Here is a 17,815-nt window from a genome sequence, read left to right on the forward strand (position 1 = left end):
ATGAATATAGTGACTATGCACACAGGTCATGTTTCTCATATGTAGAGATGTACCATTAAATATGTAATATCGGCATCAAGATGGCATTTAGCAAAGTCAGTGGTTGTTACTTTGTGCTTCTATTATCAGTTATTTTGTGCAAAGTGCCAGTATTTACCTTCATGCGGTCGTATTTATCATCCACGTCCTGGATCCAGGAAATGAACTGCCGCGCATTGAAGCGATCTCTCACAGATTTGTTCTCATCACCCTAAGAATGCAGAAAAAGTAAGAATGTGGACTAAGTAATGGACATAGAAATACTTAACACTTGTTTTTTTGAGATACTGATACATTTCCCACCTGGCTCTCCGATGGCATATTGTACACTTCAGAGTCCAACAGCATGGTGCAGGCGCTGAACGGCACAGCCTGATTGGCTATTGTCCTGGCTGCCCTGCAGTGGACCCTTAAAACCTCCTGTTCACATGAAACAATCAGCTTCTCCTGTGAACAGCAAGCACAACACAGAAAGAAATAAACATTGATGATATGAAGAGGAACATCATTGCGTCAAACAAATGGCTGTCATTCAAGTAAGTGAGATATATGAAACAGATTTGTTCACTTTGGCTTCACCAAGGCGTGGGGACTATGCCGATTTCACTTGCATTTCCATTTAAAAAAGGCTTTGATCTTTTATCAAAGAAGTGCTCCCAGCGTTTGGTGCACATGTGTATTGTTGATTGTATAAAAAGCAGGGAAGGAGTGAGGAATGAGTGAATTTAGGACAGTGAATGATCCTGAAGTATAAATGACACTTTCTTACCCGTTCTATGCTGTGTTGCAACCTAAGCTTGCCCCTTACTGCCTCTTGTTGCCTAAAGAGCTCCTTCAGAGGTTCTGACAGTGATGGAGGTGGAGCAATCTGATAAGCAAAACACAGCACAGCATTAATACCATTACATTGCAGGATAAGATTATTTTGAAATGGTGCAAAGACACCAGAACTTACCACAGGGATGTGCAACTTGCTGAGAGGCTTGCCATCGAGCAGGTAGGAGCCAGTGTAGGTTACATATTCAGCGTAACACTGTGGAGCCTGAGGCGTGATGTAGCAGAGAATCTTCCTCTTTTCCTCAATCTTCTTCCTAATCTGCAGATAGTCAAAGTACGGGTTGGAACGTTCGCTGCGGTAGGGTTCAATGTCGTCTAGCTTGATGGCATTGACCACTACAGCTAAAGTCTGCTGTATCATCTCCCTGGTCTGCTGCATGGCTGTATTTACCAGCTGAACCTGGACTTGCTGCCCTGTAGAACGTGGAAACTTCCTCTTCCGTGGGTGCTGGGTTTGAGATTCCTCTTCGTCGACAGGAAGAGGACGACCTTTTGTTGTCTTGCTGAGAACCACCGTAGAAGTCGTCACAGATACTGCTGGGGTCAAATTAGAAGCAGTAGACGGGACACTAAGCCCAGAGTCTTTCTCTTTCTTCAGAGCTGTAAAGGAAGATGCTGAGGTGGGTGTTGGGGTTCTAGTAGGAACTGGGTTAATGCTCACCACCGGACTGGTTGTCACTGAGGTGGCAGCGGTAGATGAGGTTATTATGCTAGAGGTAGGAGGGGTGGCAACGGCAAAAGCAGCAGCTGGATTGTTCTTGGCGCGATTTCGGGTCATCCTTTGCGGGATTTCATCCACCTTCTTGGGAACATCTACAGGGGTGGACACTGTGGTCAAGGTCACCAATGTTTGCTTGGATGTGTCCTGAGTGTCCTGTGGCTCCATGGAGGTGGAGAGGGTGACCACTTCTGGGATCTGAGGAAGAGGACTGCAGGACACAGGCTCTGGTACAGCCTCAGGCATCTCCTCCTGTCTCGTGTCCGGCTTGACAGCAGGCACAGAGTCCAGGGTTATATGCAATGACTCAGAGTGCGAATGCATCTGTATATGTGGTTGCTGACTGGCATCTGATTTTACAGATGTATACAACATGCTGGGATCAGACTCATCCGATCCCCCATAAGGTAGTTTTCTTTCCAAAATGCTGCTCTGTTGTTGGTTAAGTCCCACTGAGCTGTTGACAGGCACACTTTGAGGCTCGGGGTCCAATTCCTGCTGGAAAGGGGCACGTGGTGATGGCACAACAAAGTCCTGTCTAGCAGATTCCCCTAAGCCTAAGTCTCCAGCAGAGCGTGAGGTCTTTGCTAGGGTTGGCAGGTCTACTTCCATGATGTCCAGATCCTCTCTGTCTGTAATAGTGTGTCTAATGTGGGTCGACACACTCTTGTTGTGATCAGCAAGTTCAGGTTCCCCAGACTCAGCTTCTTCTGACTTGTCTGGCAGTGGAAGGTCAGGCAAGGAGAAAGGTCCCAGGTCGTCTTCATCAGCTGAAAATGGATCTTCCCAGGGAACCACAGGCTCAGGGCCCACAGCTGGAGCCATGTGAGTTTCAGCGGCAGCACTGAAACTGTGTGTGCTCTGTCTGCTGTCTGGTTCCACACATGTTGTCTCTGTCTCCACCTGGTGTCCCTCTTCGATGCTCGGCTTGTTGCAGTCTGGAAAGAAGGACTCCAGCCTATTGGAGGAAGAAGAGTTGTTTAAATAGTTGGGGTCCTCATCCATAGCAGTGTCTGGCCTCTCTGGAGAGGGTATATCAGCCACAGCCTCCTTCTGCTCATCAAAGTCCTCTGGGTCATCTTTGTGCCACCTGCTCCAGGTAGCATAAGGGGAAGTGACAGAGGGGTGTCCAGACAAGGGCTGCATGTCATTATCAGAATGGGAGTAAGGGCTGGTTATTTTGGAGACAGCAGCCTCTATTTCTCCATATGTCCTGTGGGGAGATTTCATATCCATGTCATTGTTCCAACCCATGTTGGGATCGAAACAGTTCTCTCCGTGGTCAGCTGCAGGATGTGAGGGGGACAGTTGGTGGACTTCTGGCTCATGCTGGTCTGGAGACTCTGCAGGCCAGCTCTTCTGCAAAGGATCCTCAACTTGAGGAGAAAACGAGCATGGCTCCCTTGTTTGGTCCGGCTCATCCACTGCACAGTGCTCTCCATCAAGTCTCTCATCCATGTCGCCCTCTTCCTCCTCCTCTTCCTCCTCCTCCTCCTCTTCTTCTTCTTCCTCTTCTTGTTCTTCTGTGACAGATGGAAGATTTGAGACGACCAGATTAGGCTCGCTGTGGTGGTGCTCCGTGATATCGTCGATATCCAAGGGTGGCAAGGCAGCTGGAGCTGGAGTTGGTGGTGCTGCAATGTCAAAGCATGGCTCCTGGGGGTCTGGCCTGTGAACTGGTGTCGACGGTTTGGGCAAGAAATTGTTGTACACACTTTCAGGAAGGTGTTCATTACCGTCGTTGCCAGCAAGAGTTGGTGTTGCTGCATCTGGTGTTTGATAGGATGGCTCTCGCCGAGGTGACGGTACCCTTATTGGAGGAAAATACGTAGACATCAACTCCAATCTATCCAGAGTTGCAGATTTGTCCTCGAGAGGCTGACAGGCAGACGTCTGATCAAATTCCGCCCCTGGATCATTCTGCTGTCGAAGAAACTTGTTTGCCTCTGCCTTGAACTCATCTTCTAGAGGGCGGCGGACATCAGAGGATGCAGAACGACTGACAAGGGGGAGCTGGAGGTTCTTCGCAGGGGTAGGACATGTGCCCTCCGGAAAAGTCTGGGGGTTAGAGTACCTGCTAGTGGACAAAGAGAAAAACAAAACATTAAGCCTCAGTCCAAAACAATCAAACTATAACATTAGTAACATGCAGTGTGTCTGAGTATTAAAATACCTTTCAAAGAAGGATGGGGAGCAGGCATTCATTGACATAGTCATTGCAGACGAGTTCTGACAGTCCAGCGGATCCAGCATAATGTCAGGGTAATCCTCTGCACTACAGGATGGTGTACGTGGAGTTTGCATTACGTCCTCAAAGCTGGGGCATGACATGACAGGTGTAGGTGTGGGAACACCAGTTGGCCTGCTTTGATCTGGCCTGGGAGAAGCAGGGAGGTTGTCCTTGATTTGGTGGCCAGGGAGCCAATCCTTTGAGTTCTGATTATCAGTAGGCTGGAACTTTCTGCCTGGAGACATCATTTGGGCCGGGAGACCAACATCCTTCAGCTTCTTCTCTTTAAGACCAGACTCAAGGCTGTTAGATTTCTTGGATGATAGCTCACTGCGGCTTTTCCGTATTTCCTCTGTAGACTTGGTTTTGTCTTTTAGTTTTGGGTCGCCAGACTTGGGTCTAAGCTTCTCCATCTGCTTCATTTTTTCTCTGTATTTCTTGAGCCGCTCTTCATTCTCTTGGTCTTTCTGACTCAACATCTGACCAAAACTTGTCATCTGAGAATCCCCATCAACCAACAGTTTTTCACGTGGTCGATTATCTTTCCTTGCATTGTCTTTGGGCTGAGAGAGCTTTTCATTTTCATCCTTAGCCTTAGATTTATTGTGGTCCAGTCTGTTGTCTTTGTCTAGCGTATCCCGATTTCTGTCTTTTTTCATATCAAATTTAGGACTGTCTTCCTTTGACCGGTCCTTCAGAACAGTGACCTGTGGGCTGTCTTTCAACCCTGACTTTGCGTCATCTTTGGAGTGTTTAAATGACCCAAAGCCATCGATATATTTATTCTTCTCTTCCTTAATTTTTTCTTTATGCTTTTCCTTTTTCTTTTTGTCTTTCATTCTGTCACTTATGACGCCAGTTCCTTTGTCTTTGTCCTTTTTGGACATCTCCTTCTCAAATTCTAATGTCTTATCGAAGTCGTCCTCTCCGTCTCCCTTACCTCCGTATGGGAATGTGTAAGGGTCTGCCTCTAGAGGCATAGGCTCTTTCTCAAAAGGCAGGCTCTCTCTGCGGCCGTAGGACTCTCTAATTTCTTCTGTTTTGTCACGTTTGTCTCCTTTGTCTTTTTTTGTCTTTTCCTTCTCCTTGTCATGGCTTTTCTTGGATGAGGACGAAGAGGAGTGCCGATGCCTCTCTTTCTCTCTGAACTTGTCTTGTGGCGTAGATATGGACAGGGAGTCTCTTCTGTCCTCGGCCATATCAGGCAGGCTGATTGAGTCATAGTAACTGGTGAGGACCGGATCGTGACCTCTGTCAGTGAAACTGTCGGAGGAGATTTCACTGTTCTTGTCATTGGAGTCATCCTTGTAGTCATTCATAGCCTCCTCCTCCAGTTTTTCTAAGAGAGACTTCTCATTCTCCCCGCTTCCTTTCGAGGGCTTTCTTTCCTTGGAATGGTCCTGCTTGTCTTTATATTTGCTCTTGGTTTTTTCCTCGCTCGTGTCCCTTTTGTCCAGAAGCTTCTGCTTGTTTTTCTTCTCTTGGTTTGAGTCCACTGACATCCTGTCTTTCCTCTCCTTATGTTTTGTATCTACCGGGTCTTTCCTGTCCTTGCCGTGTTTCTCCTGGGAGCCTTTCCTCTCTCTACCTGTGTCAAATGTGGCCTTATCCTTCTTCTTATCTTTGTGCTCTTTGTCTTTTGCCTTTTCTGTGTTATGTTTACTATCTGCAGAAGATTTTCTTTTTTCTGAAGGGAAGTGATCCAGCTCATCTTGATCGGGTGTCGAATCTTTTCTGATGGAATCAGACACCAGTACCCCACCGCTGTAGCTGTCGTCGTCATCATCGCTTTCATCAGTGAATATGTCGGCTATTTTGTACCACGTTTTCTCCCGGATCTTCTCAGTTTTTCTTTCCTCTTTCTTTACCTCCAAGAAATCTTTCTCCCGATCTGAATGTTTGTCTTGAGAGGCCTTCTCTTTCTTTTCCTTTGTCTGTTCTGAAGACATCTTTCGATCTTTGTCTTTGCCATGAGAGTCTTTATGTTTGTCTTTGGCCCCCTCCTTCTTGTCTTTGGTACTCCGGTCAGCATCTTTATCCTTGACAGTTTTTTCTGTGGAGCTTTTATCACTCTTGTCCTTCTCCTGATCAGCTCCTCTGTCTTTTGTTTTCTCTTTGTGCTTGTCAGCTTTTGTCTTTTCCCTTTTCTCCATTCCCTCACCCTTCTTTTCTTTCTCCTTCCCAGAGTGGTTCCTTTCTCTGATATCACACGATTTACTGACAGGATCAATGTCTTTGAAGAAAGTATCATTGCCATATTCATCTCTTATCGATTCCTGCTTGATTTTGATATCCTTTCTTTCTTTCATGAACTCATACGAGTCTTTACGGTCTCGACTGCTGTCCAGAGAATCCTTGTCTTTTTTGTCCTTGGCTGCCTCTGTGGACTCTTTCCTCTTCTTTTCTTTCTCAACTGAGTGGCTGGAGTTTAATTTTTGTTTTTCTGACCAGTCTTTCTTCTTTTCGTTTGTCTTTTCCGAAGGGTCCTTGTCTTTTTTCTTAGAAGTAGCCTCCTTTTCTGATCTCTTCTCATTGTGGTCTGATTTCTTGTCCTTGACTTTGTTTTCTTTCCTCCTCGTCTCCTCCTTAACAGTCTCAACAATAAGTTTAACAGAATTATTGGCTTTGTAGTCCTTGTACTCTTTGACAGGAGCATCCCAGCTGTCGTCACCATAGAGGGAGGAGTCAGAGGACATCTCAGAGCCCCATCTGTCATGATGGTCATCGGAGGCACTGAGTTTTGTGTCCTCCAAGTTGAGGAAACGATTAACGTCATAACTTTCGTACTCAGACTCCTCTTTCTGTACTTTGTCTTTTTTACACTTCTCCTTATCCTCCTTGGCATTTTTGTCCTTTTCCGCCTTCAGATGTTTTTCCTCTTTCTGCTCACTTTTCCTGTCTGTCTTTGAGGAGGACTTCTCCTTAGACTTTTTCTTTTTCTCCTCTTTGTGAGCTTTTTGTTTATCTTCCTTGGGTTTCTCCTTCTCTTTGACGTTCCTCTCCTTGTCAGATTTTATAGGCTTTTCCCTCTCCTCCTTATTTAACTTGTCCTTGCTGGAGTCCTTTGTTTTCTTGTTTTTCTCCTCTTTTGTTGTTCTGTGCAGGTCTTTTCCCGAGGACCAATCCTTATCCTCAGACTTTGTTTTCGAAAACCTGTCCTCCTTTTTCGAATGGTCTTTTTCATGTTTGGATAATTTGACTTTGCTCTCAGCTGGTGATTCTGACTCAACAATTAGGGACTTTTGCCTCGAATCATCAAAATCAAAAGAATAGCTCTTAACAAATTTCTCATTCATATCTTGATTAAGCACTAGACTAGGAGCTTTGTCCTTCTCCTTATTTTTGTGCTTGTGCTTCACTTTATGCTTTTTCACCACTTTGCCATCCACGTCAGTTTTGGAGATGGTGCTCTCTGTATTTTTGTAGAGCTCTGAGTTTTTCTTTTCCACAGTGTTACTGTGCACGTTGTTATTCTTCTTTTTGTTTTCCTGCGCTTTCCTCTTTACTTGTTTTATCGACTCCACGCAGGAATCTTCAGCTTCAGAGGAGTAGTCAGACCCACTGGACAGTCTAGTTCTGACCGAATCTGAGAGCGAACTGACGTCTGACCATGTGGGAGACGAGACGGTCTTCCAGTTATCCGTCCTCCACTGCTTTGGATGCTGTTCTGCTAAAGACGGCGTCTGTTTCTGAGAGTTCAAGTTTCCATGGGAGGAGGAGGAGGAGGAGGAGGAAGCATTAAAGCCTGGAGAGTCTTTCAGGTTTGCTGCAGAAGAGTCTTTTATGCTATTTGAGCCCTTATCGTCCTCACTCTCCAAATCCGCGCAATCGGAGTCAGACGTACAGAATTTGTCGTTGACTTTACCAAACCGGACTTCTTTACTGACACTATTTTTACTGTCCTTCTTTCGCTTCTTCTTGACTTTATTCTTGTCTTTTTGTTGTTTAGAGCTCATGCTGCCAGAGTCTCTAGTCTTAGTATTTGTTTGCTGGGCTTGTTGCCGTGGCGTAGGCGCTGGCGTGAAACACAACGTCCTATCATCCTCGTCTGAACTATTACTGTCAGAGATGATCCGCCTGCCAGGTTTCTTTGGTGTGAGCGAGTTGCTTTTGGAATAGGTTTTAACCTCCATCTTGGGTATAGAGATGAAGCTGTTGGTCTTGCTTACTGAGTCCTTGCGGAAGTCTTTTTTCAAGAGGTGTTTATCGTCTACGGGAGGGACGCGTTCCTCCTCGTCATCCTCATCAAATTCGTATTCATCTTTGACAGGTGTGACGGCAGATTTAGGAGGGTCTGCGGTTTTCCCTTTTAACTTCGGGCCCTTCTCAACATCTGAGTCTGTGTTATTGCCATCAACAGAGCTGGACGGGGCAAACGAGGGGGCGTCTTCCTCCTCTGAAGATTCTGTAGAACATAAAGAGCACAAAGAGGACACAATTAATTTACTACTTATAGCCTCATGTATTTGAATAACTTTTGTAACAGTTGTGCAATTAGGTGACTCAAAGATTTAAGATTGAAAATGATACCTGATGAACTTTCTTCACTTGAGGTGTAAGTGCCTTTCCCCAGCAACAGATTGAGCATAGTTGGAGAGTTGGCAACCTTCAGTGGGGTTTCCCCTCTCCTGTTGCTTTGACGCGGGTCCCCTCCATACCGTAAAAGTAGCTTAACCACCTGAAAAGGATAAAACTTTAATGATTTTTTGCAATTTTAAAGGTAATATCAGCAACTTCTCAAGTGGTTCAAAGCTTAATAGGATAAAGAGTACAGAATTAATCTTCCACTTCAAAGTTGTTATTTAGTTACGACGAAGCTAGAGCGGGATTTTTGATGGACAGAACTTTTCCACACCAAAACCTCCAGACTTTACTGACAGCAGACTGGGTGATGTGGTGTCTCTGCAACCAATTTTAGTAAAATGCCAAAAGCCGTGTAGAGGTGAGAAAGTATGATGGTCTGAAGCTGCTTTCAGGCCAGGAGAATCAGAGTGAGACAAATTCTAACATCTGCAAAATAGCACCAAGTAAGGGGTGGTCTTCAAAATGTTTTCTCAGTGGGGTTGTCTAAAAAAGATTCTCAGATACTAATCAATACTAAATGTTTAATTGGATCAATTTGCGACAGCATTGATACCAACAGTGCCATCTTAACCTCACACAACACTGCTGCAGACAGGCAGGAACACTTTATTGACACTGGTGGTGATTAGTCTTGGATGTCAAAGATCAGCAGCAAAATTAATTTGATTATAAATCTGATTACACCATTACTTCCAGATGCTCCCTGTGGACACCTTTGTGGCCAAAAATGTCTCATTGACTTCTATTAAAACAACATCAACATCTCATTTCAATGCCATTACAGTATAAAACCATGCACGGCCAGCATTTGATTTTGAAGAAAAGTAGTGAGATTTGACATTTTTACTGTATTCCACTGGTGCGTGTACCTTTTTGCAATGAAGGTGTTGAAAGGGTAGAAAATTTGAGGACAGTTCAAGACAAAAAGACTAGTGGTACGATTCAATTTAACCTGGTATTTAAACAAAACCACATCTAAACTCACTCTGTAGCCATCTTCTCACTTTTAAAACTCAGATTTTAATCTGACAAACTTGTTTTGATGGATCACAAATGGGCCACTGATCATTAATATTTTCATTCTTCTGAAGCCTGAAAACCTATTTTGTTCTTTACTATTAGCAACAATGACACACGACACCTTTGGCGGATTTATTTTTACCTTGAAATGTCCATTATTCGATGCATCATGTAGAGGGGTGTCATCATCCAGCCCCTTGGTGTTGACCTCTGCTCCGGCTGCCAGCAGCTGTTTCGCCACATCATAATACCCCCTGTTGCATGCTTCATGCAATGCAGTCCAGCCTGAACACAAGAAGAATTATAGTCAGAGAAGTGTAAACTCTAAATGAATCAATGGTACACTGCTACACACACAAAGCAAAGGCAAGCATAAAACAAAGATGCCCTTACCTGCAAAGTCTTTTACATTCACATCAGCTCCCTCGCTGATGAGCTCCTTGATGCGGCGTACCTCTCCACGGATTGCTGCTCTGTGCAGTCGAGTCTCTCCTCTCTCATTCCGTTTATTCACTTTGTCTTTGGTTTTAGATGCAGAGTTTGGCGTTCCCTTCTGACCCAGACTGGACTGTGACTGATGCTTTGGTGTTGTATCTGTAGGTAAGACATGCATATTTCACTTCAGTGCTGCAAGAGTCAGTCACACTCTTCTGGGAGAATTTACTCTAACTGTTTTTGTTTTGTTTACTACTTCTACTGTGAACAACAAGGTGCTATAACTGCTTACAGCCAGAAGGGGGCAATCCAACTCTAGCAATAAACAGCACAATTGCTGAACCTACTTTACTTGAGCTTATTTCATCACATTTACAAGATTAAATCCAATCCTTAATCACATTTACATTATTGAGTTTGTACAGCTATTGTCCCAAATGATATTTGAAACACACTCGCTTAATCTATGTCCATGCCCACAGGCAGGCAACAAAGAAATTAACATACAAATAAAAGCAGTTATAAGGTAGGATCAAACTAATTCAGTCTCAAATGTCAACAATGAGGGGAAAAAGTACAAACTTGTAACAATAGTTATATTTCACAAGTCTGAAAAACTTCCAGCTAAATTACTGTCGATCAAAAATAAAGTACAATTTTTGCAGAAATGGGAAGGTAGTAAACTTATAATAAGAAAAATAATCATCTAACACCAGAAAGGATAACTCAACACTTTCTCTGTTGTCATTTAGCCCAAATAGTGAGATTACGCCATCAGCTCCAGACGCAGTACAAACAGAAAAGCTGGTTTCATTTCCTTATGTACGGAATTTTAAAAAAACAACTCCACTACTGTGGCGGCACGAATATGCAACCATTAAAGCAGCTAAAACAAAACACATATCACTGACATCAGAGGTTTAGATTCCAGCTAAGATGTGAAATAATTTTAACAAAGTGGTTCTGTTTAGAGGGACAGTATGACTGAGAAAATGCACAAAAACAATCAGCCCCAGCCTACAGCCCACCCTCACTGGTCTGCCATGCATGGATTCTACATATAAAGCTCCCTCCGATCCTTTTTTTCCCCAATGTCGGCTGTCCGTCCACAGAAGACGTGGCCTAAATGATAAACACGCACCTGGACTGTTGACGGACTCCTCAGCTGTCATTTGCATGAGCAAGGCCACCTGCTGCCGCTCGGAGAGGGGGTACCCGGCCCGGATCCCTGGCATCCCCATTCCAAACGGCAAGCTTGCCTTCCGGGTGTTGGTGGGCTCTTTTTTAATGCGTTTCCGCTCTGGACCTGGTTTCTCTGTAACGAGAGAGGAGAGAAGCAAGGTTAATATCGCTGCATGTGCAAAAAGCTGCATGATCATTCATACACAGACACACACAAATCTAATCTACTGATCCATGTGGTCAGGGAGAGTAACGGGAGCCTTATTAGTGCTACAACAGTAGAAGACATTAACTGTTATGAATTGGCAATTTTTAAAAGAACACTAAAGGCTCACAGCAGTAACACCACTTTCAAATGTTTCTAAAAGACAGATTATTAAAGTTCATAAATCAATAAATAACTAGTAAACATTCACTATGACACATCTCCAAAGGTGTTTTATGACTTTCCAGATCAAGTATAGAGTACTGTAGATCAGCACTGAGTCCAAACAGCTTCTTTACTGTTGGCATCAATCAAGTAAGTGTCATGTATATGTGAGAACAGCTGCTTTCATAAATGAAATTCAGACAATGTCAACATAATCTGACCGAGGGAATCAGATGTGGGCATTATCTGAAGTTGTCCTTTGTGACATGGTCAAACTGGAAATACCCTGCTTAGTTTTGGCAAGGACTGGCACCAGTGTACAGAAAGCAGGAGGCGGCACACACGACGCCCACACACTCCCATTGAATTCACTCTTTTAAAAAAAAGAAAAACTACCTGATCTATTCTCACAAGCACTAGACTGGTCAAGACTGGCTGCCAGGTAATTCTGAGGAAAGTTCAGGGCTGCACTGCTACGTGTGAATAGAGATTTACAGAGCGATAGAAGGTACTTTATTCTTCCCACAGGGAGGCATTTCTATATACCAGGGGCAATCTTTCAGTCACCAAATGAGCAACAACAACAAAAGCATTTTGTCAAACCAAAAAACAAAACCAAAAAGTATTCATTTTTATCAATAATCAATGGGTTTCTCCCTATTTATTTCACACATTTTATCCTCTTTTTGAATTTCCATAGCAAACCCTTTGCTACTTTCCATGACCTAAACGGGCCTCTGTGAAACAAAAACAAAAAGAAAACAAAGACTTGCTCGCTTACTGCATTCTGTAAATGCAGCCGTATGTGTGAGAGGTTTGTTGGCACCAGTGGGCGACTTTTGTGTTATTACCCAGCTGCCCTTAAAGAAGGGAGGGGCCAACAGGCAGTGTGTTTATGTCTGTCTGTCTCCAAGCCAATCAGCCAGAATGGACGAAAAAAGGAAAGAGGGTGTGACTTGGCACAACCATAGTTATTACGAAATAGCTGGTGTACATTTCAATTCAACATGGCCTTGCCAAGGTCACCACATGCCTGCCTGCCTGCCTGCCAGGATTACTGGAGACACAGTGCTACTGGACAAAAGCAGCTGCTCCACAAAGACACACCCAGCAATTATTTTCAGTGGCAACATACCATCTGATGACCCATACAGAGGGTAACGCTACACATGACTGCAGCGCTTCATTACCGAGGGGGTATCAAACCTCACAGTTATAATTCAAGCAACAATACAGGCCTCCGGTCATAGGGAGGAAGAAGCAAATTCAGACGTGCGTGTACAAAGACGCTGTGGACCAGTAGAAGGGTCTGAGTCTGATTTCTGAGCAACTTCTCTCACTCCCAGACTGGAAGCACTGCAGGCCACAAACACAAGTAAATAAGGCAAGAAGGAAGCATGGCAGCGCAGCCTTCCGGTGTCTAAAAACTTTCCAGGAAAATATTTTTCCACTCGCAAGTACAGGGCTGATGAACTTTCACTAACATCTGTGAATACTTAAAGCTAATGTACCCTCCACCCCTCTTTGATACAGTCTCACGTTCCCCAAAGCATTTGCCATTTAGACACATTCCTTCTGCTAAGCCTTTAACAGCAGGGACCACAGAAACAGCCCAAACATGTTTTTTTCAGCAGCAGAACAGAGAAAGAGCTAAGCTAGCTTTTCCAAGCTATGTTTATTAGACTGAGAAGCAGGAAGGCAGTTATTACCCAGCTGCACTTAAAGAGATCTGCTGCTAAACATACAAGACCCAAGTCTCTAATACAACCTTCATCACCAGTGGCAAAAAAACTGTCCTTCTGCGATACAGATCAGACTCTAGGCGACCACTCTAAACAGAAAAGAAGCACTTTCTATAAATCCATGCTGCATAATTATAATCAAATACAGCAGTTGCAGGAGGTATGATCACCATGTTAAAGGGAAAACTACAAAAGAAACACTAGCAAAGCAGCAATAATTATATTGTGAGAAATATGAGCATAAAAAAAATATGCTCTTTCCATTCATGAAGGAAGGAATGTGACTTTGCTTTCACTACATTTTTGTCTGGTTAATCATCGTGGGAATTTTAAGGAAAGATACGGATCAAAATATTTGAAGAAAAAAGCTCGGTAAAATGCAACTGTGTTAAATTATCACCACACAAATCAAATTAACATGTCACATGTGGATTTCTGAATTAAAGAAATTAAACACAGTATGTCTGTCTGCTGGATGTCTATTTAGGCAAAACTGCAGGGCTTTTATGTGGCTTAGTAAAATGATATTACTCAGCTTAAAGACAGGGTTGAAACCTTACTCTCCTCACTGCCTGAAACTTGACTAACAAGATAAAGGAGGAGGAGACTGAAAAAGGAAGGAAAGCTGGGTAGGGACTATCACCCCATGACTAGCCTGCCTACCTGAGCCAGGAGGGAGGGAACCACATCAAACACAAATGTCGGGATATAATGGGGGCAGATTCTGATATGGTAGACAGACAATATGACAGTGTGAGCTAACGCCAAAACAAAGAGACTGTCTGCTTCACTTAGCCAACAGACACCATGACAAGAAGAACCGCTCCAACCAGCCAGACCAAGTCTGACCGTAACGCGGGAGCATCGAGCAATGTTCTGTTTAACGACCCAAAAAGTCGCATAAACAGGAAGCTAAGGGAGAAGAGGCAGGAAGTGGCCAACAGGATGTTTTCTCAATGATTCGCACTGAGCAAGAGAAAGTCAGAAATGTATAGAAAGAACATCATGTGGTGCAGGACGCTCTGTTTGTCAAACAGATGCAGTCAGTGAGTGCGCCTTCTGTCTTTTGTTTTTACTCATAAACATCGTGAATCTGGGAAGATAATCTATGCGTTATAACCAATTAGCGAGAATACATGTGTGCACTGAGGATCCTTGCACACCACTATCTGTTTTTATGACCTGTCTCAGCCAAAGCTTCTCAGACATGGCAATAATTAATATCTTAGAATGCTGCCAAAGAGGACAAAATGATTCAGTTTGAAAAGAGTAAGGTGAGCTGAAATTTCAAAAACACAAACAGAACAGCTGATTGAGATAATGCCAACCACCCAGTCACATATCTGCGTCCTTTAAGTCTGCCCCTTTTTACATCCCCATCCCCAAAAAGGTAGTTGCTCCTTTTTTGCATCTGCCAGTAGCTGCGTATACTAATATCCCTTTTTCATTAAGACCTACTTGGCTTGACGTGACACAACTCAAGTCATGTAACTGATGCGCGTGGGGTAATTATAGCAACTCAGCCAAAAGTTGTTATTCTTATGTGACACAACACAACACAACACTGTAGGGCGTCGAGGTGATGGTATACCTGCCGCTCTGCCTACAGCTTTTTTCCCCCCAGACTCTGAGACCATGGTGTTGGGCTTAGTGCTGCCAATTCCCTCGTTGGGTTTAAAAAAAAAATTGCAGTTTTAATTTTTGTGAAGGAGTCGCTCTCATGTCATATTTTCACCTCAACTCAGATCGCCTGGAACCTGGGCTTAGTGCCTGGTACCAGACACTACCACCTAATGGAGCCAAGCCCAGCAGAGTAGGTACTAATTGAAAAGGGTTATAACTCAATGCCCAGACACAACCGTGTCAAGCACTTTTGTTGGTTACATCGTGGACTCTACAGAGGTTTACAGCAGAAGAAGAAATTAAACATCAGAAGATACAAATTGTTTTCCAGTAAAAAGAGCAGCAGCAGGAAGAAATTTGGTATTTTCCTGCCTGCCCGTTACAATCCACGAGATTGTAACGGGCAGAGAATCCACGAGAGACGTGTGCGGACTAACTGAAAGACGTAGGCGTAGCTGCAGCATTGTGCCCCCAAAACACACTGACAGACCCTGTGCTTAGTGGGTGTATTCACAAGAGCTCCACCCCCAAATGATGTCATATTTCAAATTGTTTGGAATAGAAGGTCTGTGTATTTACACAACGCTGAAAATGCCTGCAGTGAAAAGATATTCAACAGCAGCTGAGCCGTGAGGAAAGTTGATGTAAAACTGGGCTAACTGACAGAATGCCATCACACAGTATACTATCGAATGATATTAGCCAGATGGTAATGGTCAATACTGATGATTATAAAAGCAAAGAAGGGATGGGATACACATAAGACACACCGTGCCTGAATAAAAAAATAAACAAAGACACAAAAAAGACCCATACTGGGTGATATAATTTTGATTGGAATATAATAGAAGGGTATACTGTACGAATTTTAAAAAACGTATTAATCGTGCTCTCTAAACAGCTATATTTATCCGTCACCAGTGTGCAAGCCACAAAGGAAATGAGCATTGGAAGAGAGGCACAGATTAAGAAGGGTGGGGGGGGCTGTGACGTGTTCGAGGTGTAAAACTTTGCAGAGAGGTTAAAAACAGTCCCAGTAGGGTCAATTGAAAGGCCACAGACTACAAAACACACATATGTAGAAACGCCAATTTTCATGCAGGTGGAAGTCCAGGTTAACAACACACATTTTACTGCCCCCATATACTACCTGGGTAGCTACCGCTAACAAAAATAGGTCTGTCGCTATGACACAATGCAACCTAATAAACTTCTCACGTGACTGGAAAGCGTGCAATGCCAGGAGCCAGCTAATCTTCAAAGCTTGTACAGTGTGTAAATCTTAGAAACTAACACAATATAGCTCAGATCAGAGACAAAGAAAGGCAAGGCGCTGGAAGACAACATGAAACTATTAGTATACTAAAAGAATTTCCAGCTAATGTTCCCGTCTTTAGATTTCGCATCTCGTGTGATTGAGGTAGGGTGAAGATTATCTCAAGATAAAAAAAACTAATGGATAAATAAAATGAATTCAGCAGAAGAGATTAGAATATTAATGCACAACAAGTAAACATTTGTGAAGAAGAACATGAAATAATCTTGCAACTTAAATGGAAGTGAAGAACACGCATACACAAATGTCCAGAGATTTAAGACATATTACAGCCTCTCAAACTTTTTAATTTATTTATAATTTGCTTAAGTTGAGGAGTAATCACATACAACATTATGTGTTTACAAAATACTTGTCCAATCTTGCTAAACACATCCTCATGCCCTAACAGTCATCTGTTGCATACTTGTAGTTTTCCTCTTGTGTGTGGAGAGGAAAGGTTTTTTCCCCAAGTGTAAACACTGAACATGAACCAATTTAGCAACTCACCCAGTGCTGATGAAGACTGTTACCAAAGCCTCTAAGCTGGACCATTATCAACAAACTAAATCCTGAACCCTTAAAGCCCAAAGTCAAACAAGCGTGAGGACTAGTCCTTCTCTCCCTAATTAAAAGAAAACAGCTGGAGCCTTACCAAACCCAGGCCTGGTCAGGCTTGTATGTTGCCCAAATCCCCACTTAATTGGATCATGATTTTGTGTGGTCTTCCTCTCCTTTTAGACTATGATTGTAGGTACAAACTCCTTGATTCTCAAACAACCAGCTAATTCAAAGTTGGGAGCACTTTCACTTCACATAGGTCAAGCCCTGTTCCCACACCAGAGCTAACTACTCTCCGTTCTCTTTGATTTCCGCACTGAGTGCTCAGGTAGAGTAGAAAAGCGCTATATAAGAACCAGTTGAGTCTATACAAAGTCACAAGGTGATCGAGATGCAGAAACATGAGCGTAAACACACAGCAATACAGCCTTACCTGAGTCAGAATCTTTCTGGTCTCCATTTGCTCCAGCAGTGAAGGGCAGCTTCCTTTTAGAGGCCTTTTCTTTCATCTCTTTGACCCCATCATTGCGATCCAATTTGGGAGTCTTGTTTGATAACACCTTATCCTGTGAAAGCAACAAAACACTGGGGTGAGCAAGTGTCTTCATCAGAGCAGTGCACTTTATTTGTCTACCTTACTTTAAAGTCCTAGAAGCAATTCCTGACTCAGCTGCCACCTTGAAAACACCCTCAGGCACATTTTGAAGCATTAATTAAATTAACTTTAATTTCAATGGTCACCAGGAAATAACATCTGATAAAAGACTGCACAAGTTTGCTGACCGCAAACTCCGTTTATAAAAAGCTTTTCCCCCCTGGAGGTTATACATCTACCACCATATTTTTAAGTCGCCGTGTCCCTCTTTCATAATGTCTCTGGCTATACCTTCCTACTGAATTCACTGGCCTGACTCTTCTAGCTATTAAGAGCTTCTCAAAGCAAAAGTTTTTCCAGAGTTTCCTCCTAGATTCCTGGCCACAGTAAAAGAGCCAGGCACAGGGAGAGGAGGCTAAGCTGACGCCGGCTTGGCTCTGTGGTCTACAGCTGCTGGAAACAATCACAAACCCCTGTGTATCTGCTATCAACAGATGTAAATACTTATGTGTTTGCCCAGCTTAACTTAACGGTTGTTCTGTGTTTGGGTGCTCATGCAAACTA

At 43.5% G+C, this 17,815-nt stretch overlaps 1 protein-coding gene across 4 annotated transcripts in view; it reads right to left on the reverse strand.

Annotated features, from left to right (window-relative positions):
• ankrd11 (ankyrin repeat domain 11) overlaps positions 1–17,815 on the reverse strand; it is a 117,787-nt gene that overhangs the window by 4,650 nt on the left and 95,322 nt on the right. For 2 of the 4 annotated variants that reach the window (XM_086289132.1, XM_086289124.1), the window contains 10 exons: positions 17,090–17,222; positions 11,005–11,178; positions 9,822–10,022; positions 9,571–9,713; positions 8,355–8,502; positions 3,768–8,229; positions 995–3,671; positions 809–907; positions 343–486; positions 158–250 (listed from right to left, as the gene is read on the reverse strand). In XM_086289132.1, the coding sequence (XP_086145258.1) occupies positions 158–250; positions 343–486; positions 809–907; positions 995–3,671; positions 3,768–8,229; positions 8,355–8,502; positions 9,571–9,713; positions 9,822–10,022; positions 11,005–11,178; positions 17,090–17,222 (8,274 nt within the window). The remainder of the gene's footprint in view (positions 1–157; positions 251–342; positions 487–808; positions 908–994; positions 3,672–3,767; positions 8,230–8,354; positions 8,503–9,570; positions 9,714–9,821; positions 10,023–11,004; positions 11,179–17,089; positions 17,223–17,815) is intronic. The other 2 variants (XM_086289148.1, XM_086289140.1) reach the window with 2 other exon arrangements.

The sequence above is a fragment of the Aulonocara sp. 'chitande type north' Nkhata Bay genome, linkage group LG1 (genome assembly GCF_057382095.1).
Source record: "Aulonocara sp. 'chitande type north' Nkhata Bay isolate Kocher_YH1m ecotype deep benthic linkage group LG1, A_spYH_male_GT1.1, whole genome shotgun sequence".
NCBI classification, from domain to species: Eukaryota; Metazoa; Chordata; class Actinopteri; order Cichliformes; family Cichlidae; genus Aulonocara; species Aulonocara sp. 'chitande type north' Nkhata Bay.